The sequence below is a fragment of the Hippoglossus hippoglossus genome, chromosome 10 (assembly GCF_009819705.1).
Source record: "Hippoglossus hippoglossus isolate fHipHip1 chromosome 10, fHipHip1.pri, whole genome shotgun sequence".
NCBI lineage: Eukaryota > Metazoa > Chordata > Actinopteri > Pleuronectiformes > Pleuronectidae > Hippoglossus > Hippoglossus hippoglossus.
The window spans coordinates 9,261,546-9,283,480 of record NC_047160.1 but is presented as its reverse complement, the minus strand read 5'-3'; the positions used below and the strand labels follow the sequence as shown (position 1 = coordinate 9,283,480).

At 41.3% G+C, this 21,935-nt stretch overlaps 1 protein-coding gene across 1 annotated transcript; it reads right to left on the bottom strand.

Annotated features, from left to right (window-relative positions):
- Positions 1-171: 171 nt before the first annotated feature.
- On the bottom strand, positions 172-2,583 carry insb (preproinsulin b). Its single transcript, XM_034598066.1, has 3 exons — positions 2,466-2,583; positions 1,032-1,232; positions 172-317 (listed from the first exon to the last, which is right to left on the bottom strand). The coding sequence occupies exons 2-3, from the start codon at positions 1,219-1,221 to the stop codon at positions 172-174; spliced, it is 336 nt and encodes a 111-aa protein (XP_034453957.1). The 5' UTR covers positions 1,222-1,232; positions 2,466-2,583.
- Positions 2,584-21,935: the final 19,352 nt, after the last annotated feature.

The window sequence follows — 21,935 nt, the reverse complement described above, 5'->3', positions numbered from 1 at the left end:
CAAGCCCACAATTCACATCTTTGCAAAGAAGAGCCTTGGGTTATGGGTCATGAAGCTTTATTTCCTTCATTTGATAAGACATAGCCAGCAAGTATTGGGCCAGAAATTGACTTCAGGACTTTTTTTTTTTTTTTTACAAGCTATGAATGTTGCTCATCGTGGAGTGGCGAGTCAGTTGCAGTAGCCTTCAAGGTGGTGAATGCTGCATGGCTTATGGCAGCATTGCTCCACGATGCCTCTCTTCACCTTGGGCTCAATGCGACCAGACAGAGTCCTCCGCGGCTGGTGCTCTTGTCTGGCTCTTTTTGACAGGAACCCTTTGAAGTGGAGAAAGTTTGCAGTTAGCTGTGTGTTAAATCGTGCTGCTGCTTCACAAACCCCTCCGATTCCTCAACCTACCATTCAGACTGTTCACGCTTTAATGGAGACTTAATGACTATGTCATCTGATCTCCGCAATCCGTTTAGTCTTGTTGGTATCCATTTCAAGAGGAGATATGACGGAGCTCCAACAGAGACATGTCATAACTTACACCTTGGAAGTTAACTTCAAAACATCAAAGGAGTGTTTGAGGCACAAGATCCAAATAATGCATTTTGGGAATAACTTTCACTGGGGATTTCACAAGATTTGTGTTTATTGGATTTGTCACATCATAGACGTTGAAAGCAACAATGAGAAACCACAAGTCTGGCTTTACCACTGAATTCAAAAGAGGCCGCAGTGAGGCTTTGCACACTAATGATGGTCTGTACAAATACATAGTTTTAGTTCAGTAAAGTTTCCAGCATCCTGTCCCTCTACATTTTCCTCCAGCTAGCATCCAAATTGGCGTTCTTATTAGACGGAGAGACTGAACTTTGAACATGGTGCACAGAGACCGCGAAGACACAAAGCCAGCCTGAAGTCTCGGGGGGGAATGTCGTGCTGTTCTTTTCTAAACTCCAACCATCAAGGGGACAATTACAACTTCTTTCTCAAAAGTCAAACAAAAAGAGTCACCACTGTTCCCAGAGTTAACACAAGCTTACCGAGCAGATGTTCCAGATCCCGCTTGTAGAGTCGGTTTGGACTGAAGAAAAAACCCCGTTCCCCACACACAAAGTAGAGGGCGTCCACCAGGTGGGAGCCACACAGGTGCTGGGCGGGGGCTGATGACACCCCGTGGGAGTAGAGCACAAGCAGCAGCATCAAGGACACCGCACATGGTACCCTGGCCATAGGACAGAGACCTATAGGGCAGAGCACAAATAAGGAAAGTTCACACATGAAATGGCACTTATTTATATAAATATTTATATTTGTTTCAAAGACAGAGTTGTGCCGAATCCATCTATTAATAGTGATTTCCTCGGGGCCTGCTGGTTGAGGGGTGAAGTGATGTTTAAATTTGATCCGATCTTTCTTGATGACACTCAAGCATAACAAGACCCCTATATTTCTGGATATAGACGTTTGACGGTGTTCGCTATGATATTCCACCACATAGCTCCAGGCCTTGAGAGTATAATAGCACAAAGACAACACTGACGGCACGCAGCAATTCCCCAACTCAAAATAAGGGCTTTGAAGTGAGCTGAAAACTGAATAATTTATTCTTTCATTGGAAATCAAAGGCCAGGATGAAAAACTGCGGTGAAACAAGGTCTGTAGAAAAGTCACTGGATGGTATCTGACTCGAACTCTAAATCTTGTGAAGCTGTGCGAGTCTGAGCAGGTAAAAAAGAAAGTACTAATAAGAACAGGGATGAGTTCTGAAATGCTCCTTGATGACCTATATGTGTTCATCAAGCCAGGCTTCAATGGGACGATGTGGTAATTATACTTCTTCATTGTTCGGCCGACCCCCAAAAAGTCTGTTCTCTATGATGCTGGGCTCTTATAGCTTCATATCTACAAACAGCATTTTAGGATCAACCATCCCAGGTTATATTTCATGCTACTTCACATGGATCTACTTCTGCTTCACTTCTATCTCCTGCTGACCTTATTTTTAAGGACAGTCCCCAGCTCGCTGTCCAGCTTAGCAGTTAGCGCTCTAAAGTGGGAATGATCTGTCCAAGATTTGAGTATTGTTATTAGTGAAATCCTGTGTCTGATGGACATTCTGCTGGATTTGAAGTTCAGCCCTTGTTTCAAGGGGACAAATATATGTAGCAGTCATTTAGAAGCTATATAGACCTTTAGTGGACATCTTATAGTGTTCTGCAGATTATTGGATTGAAAATGAATCATTTTAACAGTGTCTTTAACAATATACCTGTGCCAGGCATTACATCATTGGCAGAGCGCTCTATCTGGCCCGCCACTCCTCTATCCCTCTTGGGCGCATTCCCGGCTTCTTGGCACAGTCGATTGGTTGAATTAAAGAACCCCGCTTGTGCTACTCTTTACTTTCACCCGGGTTATTGTACATAAATTAAAAAAAGTAGAAATCTCGAGGCAAAGGAGAGAAACTTGCTTACCTGGGTTAGAGGCCTTGGTGCAGCAGAGCAGCTTGTAGCCACTAATGAAAAGGGCCTACAGGACTACACCGGTACAGAGAACATCTCCACTTGGCCACCTTTCCCCTTTATAACTCCCCACGTCCACCTGGCCTTTGTCGGTCTCAGCGGAAAAAGCCATGGTCCTCTCAGTAACACACTGACCCGTGAGCACGCTGATCTGCTCGTGAGTGGCACTAAGTCAGTTAACCGAGTGCATACCAACTGCAGAGTTGGGATAAAGTTGAGAAGGCACCCAGAGTGATACCCATTTCAACCCCCTGCTGTTGGTGTCCTGACTGTCACCGATGACAGGCTGACCGACAAACACCATATGCCACCTACTGATCACATAGCGTAGATTAGCGGCTTATTAGTGACCACTAGTGATCTGTTTAAGATTGAGCTTTGTGCACGAGTAATGCTCATTAAAACATTAGCCTGTCTGTCTATCCCTTCACCTCTACACATGAGAAAAAAGCCGGTTTACAAAATACTATAATAAATCATGCACTTTAAAATGGATATGATATTTATTTTTTAATTATTGAGTGAAAGGCCATTAGTACAGTGTAAAGAAACTACAAAAAGTGTTTTGTGTTGGTCATCATGTGGTTTTTTGTCAGTTATGTTCTCAAATTGAATTGTCATGTGATCAAATCAGCTGTGTTGCCCTGAAATAAGGCTGTTTTCACTATAGCATTATTATTCACTTTAAACTAAAATAATATGTGATGAGTCAGTAGTGTTGTAAGCAAATCAATAATAATTTTTCTTAGAGAAGTTTGGTCTTCTCTGAAAGCTGTGTTTTATTACATAGGTTTTGACTTGCACATCATGAGCAGCAGCAGATGTCCTTCTGTAATGAGGGTGGGACAAATTTAGATGAGAGGTGACACACTATAATTTTATATCCACTGATGACTCAGTTGTCAAAGTCTGAAGATGCTGCACAGCTGCGTGTTACCACCTCTTTGTCTCTGGGGTTTCATTTAACTTTTAGTGGATCCAGTAAAACTTCATAGTTTTTCCGATATTTTTTTACTGATTTCCAATTTGCACTGGCTGCATCGTTGTGGTTATACAACCATAACTTGCAACTTTGGGGGGGGGAATAAACCCATTTTCCTAAATGAACATGGAGCTTTAAATTCAATTACTCTCCAGACTTTGTTCTCAGAATTTAAGCTGCAGGAAATAAAGGTGCATGTACACAAGCTATCAGCTAAACTGTCCCAGAAGCAGGAATAAAGTGATGTCTTAAAATGTTTCACGTCCTCCTTTTTGCCGTCATATGCAACATTGAATTTCAGACTTTACATTTTCACCTTGGATACGATCCAGCGGTCAAAAATTACAAAACAATACAAAATTTCCTCAGATTGGCAGAGCTGTCACATCCTATTAACTCCTGAAGCTCTCGCATCATGTTACATTAGCTTTTCTCATGTCCCCCACATATCATATATGTAGATTTGTATTTACATCCTGCTTTATCTTTTCCCTTCCTATTACTGGAAAGGCTATGTGCACCTTTTGATATGTATATAGTGCTTTAAATCAAAGCGTGCAATATCTTGGTTTCATATGCAGCTCCATCTGCTTTATGTTGCTTTTTGTGTCCGTTCCATATATTTGGAACTACAGTAACAACAAAAAATGTCCCACTAATGAAAAATGCTCTTTGAAATAAATGCCAACAAGCTATTCATGAGAGGAATGTTTTACAATCTAATTTCTGCTCTGTTTGGTCCAGTGCTGTGAAGTTACACACCGTTTGAAAGAGGAAAATGCAATAAGCTTGCATTCTGACCCCTTGCTGAGAGGAATATGGAGTCCTATCTAAACATTACAGATATGAAAATGCAGTATGAACAGATATGAAATATCAAACAGCAGCCCTCAAGTCATCTCAAATGTTGCATTGGAGAAAATGTAAGCTCACATCAGTATCAGTATACAGGATAATGACACATGTAGCATATGCACAAATCTGATTGTATTCATTTTTTATCAAGAACAACAGACAGAGCAAAGCCTCCTTGTGGAAATGATAAATAAAAGCATGAATGATATTCTAAAGAAAAGGGACATTTCAATAACAAGGCAAATCAAAAGTAAAAAAGAAATTGTAAAATCAATGAAACGCAATACAAAAAAGCTTTTACAAATTTACAAAACATAAATTGAGAATAAATGAAATAAAATATGTAATGAAAGAGAAGTAACAGAGCAGCTTCAGCTGTCAGATCGATGTTTTCCAGAGACACCTGTTATTTCCTGATATAGTTCGACTGTTGAGAGATTTGACAGGGTTGAACACCTTTCCCTTGCTTGAAATATTGTTACAAATAGGGTTAGACAATATGGCAAAAAATTATATCAAGATAAGATAAATCATATCAGTGGATATCGATAATTGTCATGATAAATTTCACATTATTTATTTTAAAGACTGATTTTAGCTCCAGAGTGAAGGTTGTGGTTTTAAACTCTTCTTTATGAGCGAAAAATTGACATATATATTGAACCTTTGTCATATTGCTATTGCTAAAAATTATATAGCTGTAATTATTGATATTGGTTTAATGCCCAGCGCTATTTTAATCCATAGAAAAGCCACACATTTGACTTTTCTTTTCCAGATTTTGCCCAAGGTATAAATGCCTTCTTACAGTATTAGTAGTTGTACAGAATTCCCTCTTTAGTTTCCTCTGACTACTGATTCAGTTTGTGGTTTCTCAGAAAACGTGTGAGTTGTAGTCATTTGAGACACAATGAAGCCAGTAATCCAGAGCAAGGAATGTTCTTGTGAAGATTTTATCCCGATCTGTCAGAGAGTAATCAACTCAAAGTTCAACTTGTTGTTCATTTAAATTTCCCTCCAGCTAATGAGTATAGTAAAAACAAATTAGTGTTTTTGATGCATATAGAATTTTATGTTTGATGTATTGTATAAAGTTTCATCATGCTGACATGATTAAATATTTTTTTTAAAGAATGGCACTAAGAGAGCGCATGCCTCAATGCCTTATGAAACCAAATTTAAACTCACCAAATTACACTCACGCTTAAATATCAGTTCCCTAAACATGTTTGCTTTTTATCATCAAGATCTATGACTGAAAATTTCATATTCAATCTGCCCCCTGATCCAGATCCGCACCAAAGTTTAATGGGTTCTTTCCTGACCCGTGTCCCAGTTTAGTGGAAATCCATTTAGTAGTTTGTTCATAATCCTGCTGACGAACCAACCAATGAGCCAACCGTGGAAATCTGTTCAGTTTCTTTTGTGTAATCTTGCCCACAAACAAACAAACAAACAAATGCGTAGAAAACATAACATGTAATCAGTAAAACAAAGAGTTAGCATCCATGTGCATTAAAGGAGCTTTTAGACACTGCGGAAAAAAATAATGGCAGCAGACGATAATTTCTTTTTAAGGACACAGTCTAGCTGAATGAATTGTGTGAGGGCAGGTCTGTTAATGAAAGGACGGTCCTTGGAAATAGGATAAAAGAGGAAGGTGGGAAGAAAGCTACCCAGCACAGTGGCACTCCGGTTTGAGAAGGTGTTAAATGTAGAACCAGGAAAGGTCCAACTTTGCCATGCTTTGAAATTTGTTCCTCGAGGGAGCGGAGCAAAGCGGCAAGAGCTGTGAACAACATCCTCTTTGCCCCACTTGCATGGCTGCTTCAAACACGCACATCAAATAGCAGAGGACTCGCAGGCGCCCTAGACATGCAGAGACAGACAGAAGTCGGGTGGAAAGTCGGCTGGGTCCCCAAGGTGGGAGTTGCGTAACTCGTCTTCTCTTCTACTGCGTTTGAGGAGATAAAAGGGAGTGCAGAGTTCAGCCGAGTGAGATGTTGTTAATCTGCTCTGATAGTGAGTCTTTTCACTCCCATAATTATCCCAGACTTTCTTAGGATGGAAGCCGGAGAGACTTAGAACATTCAGGAAAAAAAGAATCTTTGACTGACGCGGCAGACAACAGGAACAGCTTGGATCATTATGTTTTTATGTGAGAGTTTGAACCGTAAGAAAGCAGACGCGATGAAACAGATTTCCATGAGTCAAGGCTGAGAACTGGATCCTGATACAAGGGCTCCGAAAAGACTCATTCGTGCTGAGCTGGAGCAAATCTTTGAATATTGAGTGAACGCCTTTAAAAAAATATATAAAAAGATATAAAGTCACTTCGGGCTGAAAAGAGAGAACATCGGGAAAAGAAATACAGAGTCAAAAAAAAAAAAAGTTGGGAGCTTCCGTATCTTTAGCAAGGGCAAACAGTTTGGACTCTGGCAGGTCAAGTGTCCCTGTCATATTGCAAGCATTGTCTCTTGCATGTCTGCGCCTACATGCAAGAGACAGACTGGACACGTCCGCCTGTTCCAGACACTGACCTCTATGTGTGTCACGGCCTGCTGGCTCAGATCCCTGACAGAACGCCACGAGTTTCACAAAACCCTCGTGTGTGTGTGTACGTGTGTGAGGCTGTGATTGAGAGGGAGAGGGCTGCCCTGGTGACTGCACCCTCCTGTCCTGTCACTAACGGGCACTAATGCAGTACTAACCTCTGTCATGACCTACTTTGCTACGCCACCTCTCTGTCTGGACCCTTGCAGAACACACACACACACACACACACACACACACACACACACACACACACACACACACACACACACACACACAAAAAAAAATGTATTAAAGGAAAGATATCTCCTATTCATTCCAAAGACATTTTAAAAAAACATACTCCATTCATCACACACATACACACACACACACACACACACACACACACACACACACACACACACACACACACACACACACAGAGAGAAAGGGACATTTGAGCAGATTAGAATTAGAGGTTGACAGGACGGGCTGGGAAACAGAGCTCGGCAAGACCAGGGTCTGACAGCTGAGAAAATGACTACATGTTATAAATGTGACACGTCCCCAAGAGAGAGGTGAGGCAGGACAGAATGATGGCCAGTTTGATTTTCCGGCCAGAAAATAGATTTCTATCCAAACCCTCATGTGACCGCTGGCAAGCTGGCAAGTGGCGCTCAGCGCGAGACAAGAGACTTTTATTTAGAATTGGCATTTTCTAGTTTGCGCGAGGAGTCCTTTAGTTTGACGGATTGATAAGAAATAGCCTCGCTTTCTCTCTGCGGGGAATTCTTTTTTTCACGCCACATCAGAAGGGAGCAGGATGTTGTGTCTCTTCAGAGCGTGACCTCCCCAACTGGGTATTATAACCTTTCTATGCACCAATGAGCAGAAGTAGCAGCTCGAAATGTACCTGATCTTTTACATTTCTCACTGAAAGAGGGTGTTGATTCGCTTTGACTTGGGACTGACGTGACACAGGCGTTGGTTTGTTGAAGTTGACAGAGTTGGAAATCAGTTTTATGATTGCATCAATCTCGAGTATGATGTCGGTGGCCGTGAGAGGCTGCATGGACATGGGCACAGAGAGCCAGCGTGAAAACTCCGGAGATGAGGAAATCTCATTCGAAATGTGTCATAATGTGAAAATAACTTAAATAAAACAGATCCTTTCTCAACTGTATGTTGACTGTTGTAGTATTTTTAACCATTTAAAATAGTTTTGTTCATTGATATTTCAGTTTTTAGCTGCCTTTGACAAACACCATTTCCCCATTTTAGAAGCAGCAGGATAGAGAGGACGTAAACGTTTTAACATGGCAGAGAGTACACAAATGGTAAAGGAAAATAAAGTGTTGACCAGATGATAGCACTAGGTATCTTAAAGGTTATGCCAGTCACTACCAGTTCATCCAATATGGAGCATGAATGTCTGGAGCAAATTTCATGGCAATTCATCCAATGGTTGTTGAATCATTTTACAAAAAATTACAAAAGTCAACCTCATGGTGTCAGGGGATCGACAAAGTCATTATATTTACATTCCTACTAAATTTAATGGAAATCCAGAAAGAAGATGTTGAGATACTTCTTTTGGACCAAAGTGGTGGAACAAGAAAGCCCCCCAAAGAAAGCCAATGACCTAATTGCTAGCATGGCTGAAATAGAAGTTCAAAATATTATTATACTATAGTAGTGTTATGTGTTAGAATATTTCTCAATGGTCATTACCTTACTGTATGCCTATGTACGATTTTTCATTTTTTCGCCTTGTAGTTGTGTTATAGGATAGAAAGAGTTAAATCTGGAGGATTATAGCCTTAAGTTGTGCAGAGGCCACCTGCTTTAACCAATGCCTCAAGTGTGTTTGTGTGTATTTGTGTGTGCGTGTGCACGTTTTTGCACAAATCGATATAGCTGGTATCATCCCCCTGAGTCTCTCTCTCCCCCTGCTCTTAGAGATAAAGTAGAGAAAGCAGACCTGCAGCCAGACGTATGAGTGGGATTAACAAGAGGCGCTTATTTGGGAGAAGAAAAGAGGCAAAAGCTAAAGATGGAGGGATTTCAACACTTTTCATTATTTCGTTGAGAATGTGGAGCAGGTACTGTCAGGGAAAGGTCAGAATCAATCAATCCAATGTTCTCTGCCAACCTGCCTCAAATTGCATATTGACTCGGTGTAAGGCTCTCCAAACTAGTGGATTGGATGCATGTTGACAACTGTAATGCTACAGTGGAGCTTTTCTGGAGCTGTATCTATATGCTGCTGTTGGGTATCTCGGGGAGTTCGGCTTGATGCTGCGAAGCCCAGGTTCTTCATCTCAGTCCTTCCCCCTGCTCTATCTTCCTGCAAAACTTTCTCTCGTACGTTGTGCGGGTGTGAGTGCGAGTGAGGGAGGGACTGAGGGAGGGAGAGGTGCTGCGGTTGAGGAGTGGAATGCCAAGCATGCCCGTGTTGGCGTGTAGGCGCATGTACACCTGACACCTGAGAGTTATCTCGATCTGTAACTGTCTGGTATCTGCAGGAGCTGTCAGTGCGATATATATAAGTGTTGTGTTGTTGCAGAGGAGGGCTGTACATTGCCCTGTTGGCTTCCGCAGGGTTCGCGTATAGCATGTTGAACAGCAGGTCGTACAGCTTTGATATGTTGATGAGAACCTTTCATGTTTTTGTGCGCGCGTCTGTGGGAGAATGTGTGTGTGTGTGTGTGTGTGTGCGTGCGTGCGTGCGTGCGCGCGTGCGCGCACGTTTGTTTCACTCCTTTGCTCGAGAGCAGAAGGGGGATGCTTCAGATGTGTCGTCCTTTCATTCCACAGTCCTCCCTTGAGCTAAGAGGATCCCATGAAAACTTAACATTTCATTGTGACTTGCCACAGATAAAGATTGAATTATCTGTGTTCTCCTTAAATCCCCATTCAATTTTTTTTTAACAGGGATGAAAGATTTTGTCTGCGGCGCCTGGGGAGCTGTGTACCCCGCTGTTTGGTAATATCTGAAATTAATTCCTCCACCCGTCCCGGTTGAGCCTAAACAATTCAAGGGCAGTGTCAGATCCTCAATTTGAGAGTTTACTGAAAGGCCTTTGTACCACAGCCGGTGATAGTGTTTTTTTGTTAGGCATAAATCCATTTATCATTACTGTGTCCTACAGCACAAACTGGTTTGTATTGCCCACACAACAAATTATATGTGACGCTCAGTCAGGTTGATGGTGAAATCAAAGTTGTTACCCTTTAATGGAAGTAGATCCCCCCCCCCCCCCCCCCCCCCCCCATGCAGTTGGAGGGAAAAGAGAGAAGATCATTCTTTGAACTAAAAGCAGAGAACTTCCTTCTGAGTCGCCACAGAGAAGAATTTCAAGGAACAGAAGGCAGGGTGGGAATGGAGAGAGGTGAAAACAGAGGACTGAGTTTTTTCTTTTTGGGGGGGAAACTGCTCAAGAATACTTAATGCTTTCCAGCTAAGGCTTGCTCCATAATTCAACAGCATGTGGTCCTGAGCTTCTCATCCACACAATATTACCATTATACACACACACACACACACACACACACACACACACACACACACACACACACACACACACACACACACACACACACACACACACACATACACATACACATATACACCCACACACACACTATGCATTTGGCCTTTGCCCTGGCTCAGATTGGTTGCCTTTGGATTTCACTCTTCTTGGATGCAGAATCTGAGTCTTATTCTTTATTCCATCTGCAAATATAATAACTAAATGTTGAGGTGGCTAATTTCTTTTTTTCTTTCTTTCTTAGTTTCTTATAGTGCACATGTTTGGGAACAATCAACCTCATACAAATGAAGCAACATTAATGATCATTTGAAGTTGTCCAACATTTACTGTCTCTATTCACGAGCTAGGTGCCAAGGTGAGCAGGTGGTGTACAGATGGTCTATCAGAGCTTTTTTCTTGGAGACAAGGTGAAATGCTGCCGGCTGCAGCTGAAATGTTGCTAGACAAGACCTATAAGACTGAAACAAGTTACAGGATGCTAATAAACTTTAACGGCTAACAAGAACTGCAGAGTCAGAGGAAAACTCTTTGTCAATATGACTGACATGTTTGCCGCTTCACGTGTATGAATTAACCATATTCGCACGACGTCCACTTTCCTCTGACATCACGCTCAGGGTCCATCCATCCGTCCTAATATGTGAGATCCGGTTGTGCGGGCAGCTGGCTGGTTCCAGACATCCCTCTCCCAAGCCACACTGTCCAGCTCCTCCTGTGGGATGGCGAAGTGTTCCCAGGCCAGATGGGATATGTAGCGATATGTATAGCCTCTTGGCTGTGTAGCCTTTTGGGTCTCCTCCCAGTTTGACGTGCAGGATAATCCTTCCAAGCAAGGCGCTCAGGAGTCATCCTGAATGATGCCTGAACCACCTTAAAGGGATGGTTCACCAAAAAAATTTAATTCACTCATTATCCACTCACCACTATGCCGATGGAGGGCTGGGTGAAGTGCTGGAGTCCACAAAACACTTTTGGAGTCTCGGGGGATTTTCCATTTTTCTGAGAACTACCCCTTTAACTTGCCCCTTTTGCCGTGAAGGAGCAGTGGTTCAACTCCAAGCTGGCTCCGGGTGAAAAGTTAAAATGCTGGTATCACAAGGATAATGTTGTACTGCTGGGATCCAGGTTACTAGTGAAATTTTGGAAGTTTTTGGGAAAGCTACTGACCCAACCTGATCATTTCTGAGGATGACCGATTTCATTGCTATGCTCATTACATCCAGTCTATTTTACTTCCAGGGTAAATGAACGTGTCCACGATGCATATAGATACTTCAGAAATCATTGCAAACTCGCACCATGGATCACAGCAGTGTGGCAAGACCTTCCAACCATGATTGTGATGTCGGACCAAAATGGCAGATTTGTATGTTGAATTCGATCCATTGTTAGTTATTAGAGCAGCTCTAAAGCAACACAATGCAAGATTTGCTCTTGACTATACTCAGGCTCCCACTACAGGTGGAATGCATAACTTACTGATGTAAGTACAAGTTGTGATCTTTGTAACAACGCCAGGTCGGCATCTGTCCTGCATGATGCATCCTTTAGACTCTTTTAGCTCTCGCCAGCAAAATATGCTCAGATATTGTTGCTTTTTCGGTTTCTTACCTTGTCACTTTCTTTTCTCTTCTTTTTTCGTTTCTTCTGACAATGTCCTCCTTGCTTTCTTCGGTGGCTCCCCCATGATGTCCACACTGAGAATGGATAGCGAGTTGTCTCCTATAACTAGCTGCTAGCTGCTAGCTCCGGCTCTGGTTGTTGGTCTGACGTATGCCATAAAGCAGGTCATAATATTCCAGCACGGTAGACTAGAGTTGCATAGTGTAGTTACAGGGGTCCAGGGAGTGCTGTGGCAATGACAGACATGTTCTCCCAATAGTACTGTACGTTTGTATAACATTAAAATTATATTGAAGCTGTTATTTTAAGGTATAGAAACTACCTAGTGTTGCTGTATGGTTTTAGTTCAAATGTGATAGTTGAATCTGCATGCTGGTGTTTTCTAGACTGGCACACTCACCATGTTTACACTAATGCCTGTTCAAACCTGAGACTATTCAATTGGCAGCGAATTCTGTAGTTTCGCACATAGAATCATCAGCATGAAGAGAGCAGACAGCAATACACTTTCGGAGGATTCTGGGTATTTCAACATTTGCAAAAGCTGCAGGTTCCAACACATGCCGCACCAGCAGATGCAAACAAGAAGAAACATCTGTCAGAGGCCAGCGAGGCCACCCAATAGTAAGAGAGGCAGCGCTCACTCAGAGGCGAGGAAGCAATATTAGCTCTGAAGCCTTCACACTAACCGCCGGCTAAAGGACAGCAGGGGATTGAAATATGACCCAGAACGTGTGTTAAGTTAAAGATTCCACCTTTAAGCATTGTAACGGGCAAAGAAAGAGCTTTAATAAAGCAAACAGTGCAGATGATTTAGTGCAACCAACCTGACGTGTCAAAGAGGCAATCCTTCTAATAGAACCACTCTGATTTATCGCCGGGACTCTCCACAATAGAGACTGTAATGGGCTTTATTCATATTTTTATTTTATGAAACACGATGAAAGGGGTCATGGTGGCCATTAAGTTGATTAATGGTATGTGTTGGGTAAAGAAGATGCCGTAAAGCCTTAAAAGTTAATGCTGTCATCTGCGGGCTGCCTTCCTGATGGAGTGGGAGGACCCGCACGCAGCTAATAGACATAATTCAGCCAGGTAATGCCGGATCACTGGGGGACAAGATGGATATCACTTGGGAATGTTATGGGGTGTGTCGTGGTGCGGCGGCACATTTACGCAGGTTATTTATGCTCCATAATGAAGAGCATAATGAAAATTGGACACAACTATAAATATGAGCAGGGAAAGTGTAATGCTGAGGGGTAATCATTGACGCAATTAAGGTGTCGTACACATGAAGTGTGAGCCTGGCCTCCCCTGACTCTCTCTTCTTCCGTTCGCCAAGGCTGTATTTTATCCCGAAACATCACATTTAATCAGCTGGGGGATGTCGGCATAAATCCTCTGCTCTTGCACAAGGAGGCTGACATTTTAAATATGTTAATGCAAAAGCAATAAAGTCTTTGGCTAAATGATCTCTGATGTTATCGACAGCTATTGTTGGTGGTGTTTCTGTGTCTTAATTGGTGTGTGGATGTGTCTCTGTGGACACTGTTCTCGCTGTGTGCATATCTGAGAGCATGGAGGGAAAAAAAGAAAGAGAGGAGCCTCGCCTTCACATCTTGGTGCTTTGTCAGAACTGTCAGAGCAGCAGAGAGGAGGGAGGCGGGTGAGAGAGGGAGAGTCGGGTCAGGAGATATGGGAGGGAGAGAGAGGGTGACGGATGAGAAAGAGAGTCCGGGAGCTGAAGTGATCCTGCGGACCAGATGCTGATAAACTGCCATCACTCTGTCAGCTCTCGCGCTCATCTGTCACTGTCATCCTGCTGTTCTTCACCTCCTCCTCCTCTTCTTTTTCCTCTAACCACACCTCCTCTGCATTATCTTTGTATCCACCTGTTTGTTGCTGTGTATGTTTCATGATACTCTTAACCCTATTTCCCTTTGAATATTGCATGGAACATTTCTGGGCATTTTTTCCTTATTTTCCTAAGTGTGACATTGGGAGAGAGGTGCACCCAATGAATGAATCTTGGTGAAAAAAAATTGGGCATATTCAGGGGACTGATAACAAAGTGTGTGCAATGTGGTGCGGCATGACGGGATTGAAAGGGCCCTGACTCAACTGAGTTCCATTCTAGTTGTGACAGGTAGCCATATAGTGCATGGTGGATATATCTACATTACCATTCCATACAAAATTTAATTAAGTTTGGCTTGGATGCCTTATTTAGTATTATTGAATCAATATAAATGCTAATTGACCGGAGTCTATCTCCACCCACCCCTCAGCCAATCATCTGCAGCTTCATCTGCCCATCAAACACACAAATATCAGAGTAATTCAGGCAGAAGTTAGAATTAGAAACTGGCTCTGAAGATTGATGTACTGGGTTGCCTACAAGTCGTCGATCAGGAAGCTAATGCATTCTGACATCAGCCTTTGGCTCAGCGAATGATATGTTGCGAACTACAGATAAACTTAAGTCCCACTCCAGCTACCTAATGTAGCTTCCCTGGCTAACTTAACTTTCACTTCCACATAAACTTAGAAAGTGATAGGTTTTCCCCATCACTTCTTAAAAGCATAATCTATATAAAAATATTCAGAAAAATGACATTGCACATGACGGATGACAGCCTTGTGGGGAACCTGGGTGAGCGTGAATTAGATCTCCCTCCAGTGTGATAGTGAAGAGCACCTGCATGTTATGGCAGCAACAGATGAGTGAGTTACAATAGCAAACATGAAAGAATTCAGATGAGCTCAGTTTGTTGCTTGATAGTGTTAGAAGGCTGTGTATTGTGTTCACTGCTGTACAGGAAACGTCCTGTTTGTTACGTCCCTTTTGTGTGTCACTGGGGAAACTGGAGACAATAACACAAACAATCAACAGATGTGACATGAGCGTTTGTGAACATCTTGACACAAATTAAACAAAGGTTTTCAAAGTGTGTGGGAGGATTGTACAAGATGGTCGTGCCAAATAAATGAAATCAAGAAAACAAAACTGGGCCTAGATTATCAAACAAACTCTGAAAATCAAAAGAAACAAAAAATCCCTGACTCACTTCTTTACAAAGAAACTTCACCCAATCAATTCAACCAAACGAAGCACTGTTTTTACAAAGTGTTTTCTAAGGCAAAATGTATAAGGTACCTCAAAGTTAACTACCGTACAACCTCCCCCCCACAAACCTTTTATTTCGAATGAGTTCCTTTGTTCCTCTAATAGCTCAGGTAACAAGAAGTCATAAGAAGAGAGTCTTCCTTGGATGGTGATAGGTCAGCTCAGTCAGGGTGAGAATCCAATGAGCACTTATGACTGGACGGCTCAGGTGTAAGCCAATCAGCCAGTTAACACCTAGAGAGAAGACAGGTGGAGAGGAAGGACACGCACTGGCCCTGCCTGGCATGCACCACTCTTCTAGAGCCAAACCGCTGCGTCTCACTGTCTTACTTCAACAACAGAATCCCTAAAACCTGCTTCCTGCTACAATCTGAGCTACATTTATCCTAAAGAAACGACTGCGCCAACTACAGTTCAGGATCAAATAGCTGGAAAAGGTAATGACATTTTTCTCCTGTAATATTTAAACCATTGTGACTGGTTGAACTTCACTCATTAAAAAAAAAAAGCAGCTTTGAAAAACCTAGGCAGTTAAAGTGAACCTCCAAAGTGAAGTTTGATTCATTCTCTGTAGCTTGGCTGACACTGATGAAGTTATTCCTTGAGTTGTTTGTGTTTTTCTCTTATTATAGGACAGTTATATTGGATATTGTTATTGCTGGTCTGACTGACATGCACTGGTGCTTCATGTGGTATTGTGTAATTGACGGGATGGGCCTGCTGCTGTGACTGTGAATACATATATATATATATATATATGTATGAGTGTTTGGTGTGCAGTCGATGTGCGTTTTATGCTACTGACTAGTGTGTGGTGTCCTTTTGAAGCACCAATATGATTCGTCCCCCTGCCGATCTAACACTGACCTGCATTGACTAAAATTGCATATGTTGAAGACGGCAAACAAAAATGTTTCATGTCAACCCTGATGTCGCCTCCACTTTTTCAAAACAATGTGACTGGCTGTCGTTTTTCTCCCCTTCTTTTATTTTGGAGACTGTAATTGTACACTGCGTTTTAAAGCTGGAAATACTAAGCTGTTGCTCTGCCGGCTTATTTTGCTCACTTTACATCTGGTATGGTATAAAAAAGACATCATATGAACAAGCTCTATTTTCAATGGAGGGGGGGGGGGTCTTTAAACGTCTCCTCATTCAAAAAGCATAGCTTAATACGTTTATATTGATGAAATGTGTAATTGCTTGAAGCCCCTGAGTGTAGGATTAAAAAGTTGTTGTCTTTAGAGATTAGTGCTGGAAGTGGAAAAGTGGAATGCTGCTGACTGGTGTGTGAGTGTGGACAAATTAATTGGTATGTAATCACTTGCTAGCTGTAATTTTAATAATGGTGGTATTATACTGCTATTTCTTTGGACATGATGAATAATTCCTATTTGGCGAAGTTATTCCTCACTAATATGTCCTTGCCTCTTAAAATGTCAGGTCCAACTATGCAACAACATGTCAAGTACATTGTGATGATTCTCCTCTATGTTCCCTGCTCTGATCACTGTGAAGTCATGTGACACCTGCTGCACCACTCAACCTCCATTACAAAGCTTGAATCCTGGTCCAGACCAAAGACATCTGCACATCAACAGGGCGCGAACAGACGACACAAAATGGCAAATAATTTGGAGGCACATTTTGATGTGGCTGACAATTTACATGCAGCACGGTGCGATCTTAGCAAATTATAAGGATCAGCACCTCAAGAAAAGAAAAATGGAATCTACATCAAGCAATGATGAACTGGTGCTCCTTTTATTTAATAATAAGAAAAAAATGAAATACATGGCTACAATATTGAATAAACAAGGATAACTTAACAAAATTTCACTGGTTCAGGAGCATAAAGTAAACCACAGCCTGTTCAGGACGTATTTCACCATTTGCATCAGAACTGCTGCAACAGTTTGAACCAAGATCACAGTTTTTAAATTGACGAGGGTCGTGTTTGTTTGTTACCAGACCCAGATGTACACAGGAGTTACATCACCTGTTCAAGTACAGGCAACATCATGTCCTTTTAAAGACAAACATAACTGTGAGCAATGGCTGAAGACCGATATATTAAATAAAGTGACGAACTTTGTATCAGACTGAGTAAAGTGTTCTTCTTCTACTGCTGTTCTGCTTCAAGATATGACGTTGTTAACATCATGCATTCTGATTGGTTAGATGTGTACATGTAGTGAGTAAAACCTTGGAAAAAATCCATCTAAGTTCCAAAAAAAACTTGTAAAAAAGCTGCAGTATCGCTCAGCAAAATTGTGTTAATAATAATAATGCTCCAGTGTGCAAAGCCCTTTCAGGCAGCTACAAACTTCACGGTGCTGTGTTTACTGGGCACTCCAGAAAAGTATCTTTTATATCCGCACATCTTACACCTCTTATCTCTTGAAGAGTCTCATTGTATCCAACCTGGTTTAAAATGAAACGCACAAAAGCGACACAAGGACAATTTTATATACATCTCCCGAAATTAGTCCCGGAGTCACGGGAACAAGATTCCACATACATGCAATGGAGAATAAGAGGTGTGGGAGGCAGGAGAGATCAGTTTGGCGTAGATAACAATAATGTATCACTCTAAGTTAACATACCAGGCATTAAGTTGAAAGTTGAGTCCCACCAAGCCTCTAAAAATGCATACTCGAGCAGGTAAGGCAAGTGCTCACATCCTCCATCCCGGGCTAAGTGGCACTCTGCAGCCCTAAAAGAAGAGAGAATGTTATTATGACTTGACACCTCTCTCTATCAGAGTTTATTAGGACTCTGCCACCTCAACTAAAAACCCACTATGTCCAAAAAAGTTTCAACGACATATGTGCCTCAACGCAACTCATTTGTTACGGTTATTCAGATGCAGAGAATTTTCGTTTTTGTGTTAGTTGGGCCAGTTTACAGGGTGCACCTATATCCTTCAGTTTTGGGGAAAAGCCGGAGCTGGGCTGTTTCCTCATTTAAACCTATATTTTGCACTTTTTTTCTTCTAGTACAACATTATACAAACAGAAACCAATCGATTTGAGGATGAAGAATGATAAATTGTGAGCAGGTGTGTGTGTGTGTGTGTGTGTGTGTGTGTGTGTGTGTGTGTGTGTGTGTGTGTGTGTGTGTGTGTGTGTGTGTGTGTGTGTGTGTGTGTGTGTGTGTGTGTGTGTTGTGGGAAAGGTACTTCACTGAAGGCACGATGAACTCATTCCTGACTTCTCTTATATCCTTAAATACCTAAATTCATTCGCTTGAGAAAGTAAAAACACAGGTGAAAATAGCTTCTTTTTATGTTCGCTGAATATTTAGCAGCTTTGACCTTTTTCTACTTTTAAACAGTCGAAATGGTAAATCTCTCTGAAGTGCCGGGCTCGATCTGCTGGGCGTGAAAATAACATATATATATGGAGGAAATGGGAAATGTCTCACCTGCGTTTAACACTCTAACCCACAAACCCTTGTTCACACATACAGGCAGACACACAAAGTACACTTACCTTCTCACAGAGGCTGTATGGTCAAATTAATGCAAGAGAACGTAGTGGAAGACGCTGGTGGAAATTGCAGACAGAGAACATCAAGACACAGGCTTAAATGGTATTAGGAGTTTCAGCTCCCTGCCGGGCAGACATGATATGATAAGATATGAGACTTGACATTTGATCATTACACACCAGTGCCCTGAGACTGAAAAATAGTCTGTCTGTCCTTCAAACTGGGGCGTGAAGCATGTTATGCAGGTGTTGTCTAAAATGAAACTTTAGTTATGTTACAGTTGCCACATTGTACAATGACGACTTGGATTCCCACTGCACAGTTTATAGGTGCAGGCCCTCAGGTTTGCTTGCAGGATACATTTTGTTTTACAATTGTAACGCTTAAATCTCAGATGAATTATTTTTATGGGCCCAACAAGTTGCAAATGCTGATTTGTCATCAGCTTATAAAATTTATGTTTTAAATGTGTTGGCAACAGTTCCCTATTTTCAACACTCCCGATAAATGTAAATCCAATACTCGTTTTCCTTATTGCTCTGTTTTTGTCTCACCATCTGCTGAGGAAAATGTCTGGTGTTTAAACCGCGAAAAGCTCCATCACAGCTGGTTATTACCCATGTGCCTTTTGGTACTTGGAGGGAAGTGTACAGTGGGTTGGTCAGAGCATTTTTGTAGAAATCGGCTACCTGCTCTGCCAGTAGATCAGGTTCAGAGCCATAAAAAAGCAAAACAAAAAGCTGGAGGATGATAAAATAGTGTTTAGACATGTGGGAACCGCAGAGTTGGGTTCATTATGAACGGCCCCTTTCACATATACATAGTTTATTTTTTTGGGACCGTTGATCAACAGCCAAAATACTGTATTCGTATGCCAGATTAGCTGTACAGGCTAATTTTCACATGTTGACCGTAACCCGTTTTGAAAACCTGAAATCGAATCAAATAACCGATCCTATGTAACTACAAATATCTATGGATAATACTTGTGTAATATAATGCATATCATCCAAACCAACTGTACAGCAAACCAATGATTGAAACACCCAATCCGATTTAAAAAAAACACAAGGAAGCAAGAGAACCTACAAGCAAAGGAAAACCGTCAAACGAACAAAATCAGCTGAGTTATTTCATCAATTGTTAGTATGACAGTGGATGAAAAATGAAATCGCAGTATGAAGTAGTGAGGTGCAGGTAAAGGACCTTCAGAGCAGAATGAATAAATATGAATTAGTATATATTATAAGCATGTATATAAGTATATAAGTTTTAGTGACCTCTTTTAATGAATTGAAAGTTACTTGCCACTTAGTCACTGCTACAGCTGTAGGACATAAACTCCTTCCATTGGCCTGTGTTGTGAGAGCAGAATATGAAGTAAAGCCAGGACTGGGGATAAAACCAACCGTATTTTTGTGGTTTGTTAGCATTATGATGACACACGGCTGTAAACAGCAACAAATGCTTTGAGGATTTGGAGGTAATCATATCAGTATTGTTGATAACGATGCATGACATTTGCAGAAGTCCCCTCCAGCCTGGAGAAGTAGGCGACATAAAGTACACACAAAGTTCACACTGATCTTTAATCAATTTATTCTGCAATAAGCTGCAGAAATGTAAGTGGAGGATGGAACGGCATTAAAATGCAGTTTCATTTCACTTCAGAAGAGCCTTTTAATGTCTGACGTGTGTTTACCTTTGCAATTGGACCTCTTTGAATGATTCCTTTATTGGAATTTCCTGCTGCTCAGGTCCTGGAAATGTGAAGGAGAATACTGAGTAAACCCTGATAGTGGCAGAGGTGAGCTTATCTTTCTTTTCACTGTTCTCTTTGAGGTGCTGGAGACCCACCAACACACTTTAACATTTAGCATCTGCAATCTGCCTCGTACTTAATAGCTTTCCATAATTAAATGAGAGTTGGTTTTTAAATATGATTTTGAGCAGATGACAGATGACACAGCTGTGAAACTCCAGCTGTAAAACACGGCTAATGACAACAGATTTTCATCTGCACTTTATCTCTGTGAATTGTATTGACAGGAGTTTTTACACAACACTACCCCTCCTAAATTCCAAATTAATATAAGTGAAATTCTCATTGTGGATTTCTAAGTTTATTCATTAGAGATCTTCTAGAGTCTTCTTCTATGACATCACTTTGTAAAATAACACACTGCATTTCTTTCATATTTTTTCATGTATAATCAATCTAATATATAAATCATTTTTTAATTTCTTATTTTGTGTCAAAATAATTTATTGTACTTTGAGTATATTTTTTTTTACCCCCATCAAATGTGCAGGGTCAGTTTGTGGCAGAGGGAAGGGTTAGCCCATCAATACTTTTTCACATATTGTATTTTATTATATTGATCCCCGGAGAAATTAAATTAAATTGTCACAGCAGCAGCCACGTGCGTCACAATACAATAGAAACAAGATAAAATACACAAAGGAAAAGAAAAAACTTCCTATTATTTTATTATTAACAATAAAGTGGTCAATCCAATGAGAGTAAAACACAGGGATTAATCCTGAATTTAGGGTTAATTTACCCATATCAAGACTTTTAACTGCCCATAAAGCCTATAATACAAAAGCAGAAGTTCTGATTCATCACTGAATCATAATACGTTTTAATTTTTGTATATTTAGCCCTGAACTGCCCATATGAGATGAGCAGCCCAGGAAAGCATTATATTAACAGTCCCAATATAATCCACACCTGTGTTGTATACATGTGGAAACTAATGACTAATGAGAGCTGTTTAATGTTTAAGTCTTAAATATGTTAAGAATGACTTTGGTTTTATTTCTTTTATTTATTTCTAAGACTCATTCTTAATTCCAATAATAGATTTCTACAAAGGTTGTCAATCGACTCCAGCATATCCCAACAACCGGATTAAATCCTGCTTATATCACAGACTAACCTTGAATGTTGCTCGGCTCAAACTTCTCCATCCCCATTAAATCTGCGAGTTATAATTAACATTGTCGGCGTGTTCTGTATTAGTTACCGTGGCCATATGCTCATCTCCCTCAGCTTCACAACAGCTGAATCAGTGGCCGTCTCTTTTAACCAGAAAACACAATATGACAGCGTTTGGCAGGGCCTGTTTTCTCATCTTAATGCCACTGTGGGCGCCAGAGCCTCTCCCACTCTCTGATGAGCTGGGGCACAGTGGCAGCAGGTGGCAGTGTTGCACTTCTGCAGTTCTCTGGCAGCTTTCTTGGCTTCT

Coding starts and splice junctions, on each gene's coding strand:
- insb (XM_034598066.1), bottom strand. CDS start 1,221: ATGGCCAGGGTACCATGTGCGGTGTCCTTGATGCTGCTGCTTGTGCTC. Junction 318..1,031: donor GGATCTGGAACATCTGCTCG/GTAAGCTTGTGT, acceptor TCCACTTCAAAG/GGTTCCTGTCAAAAAGAGCC.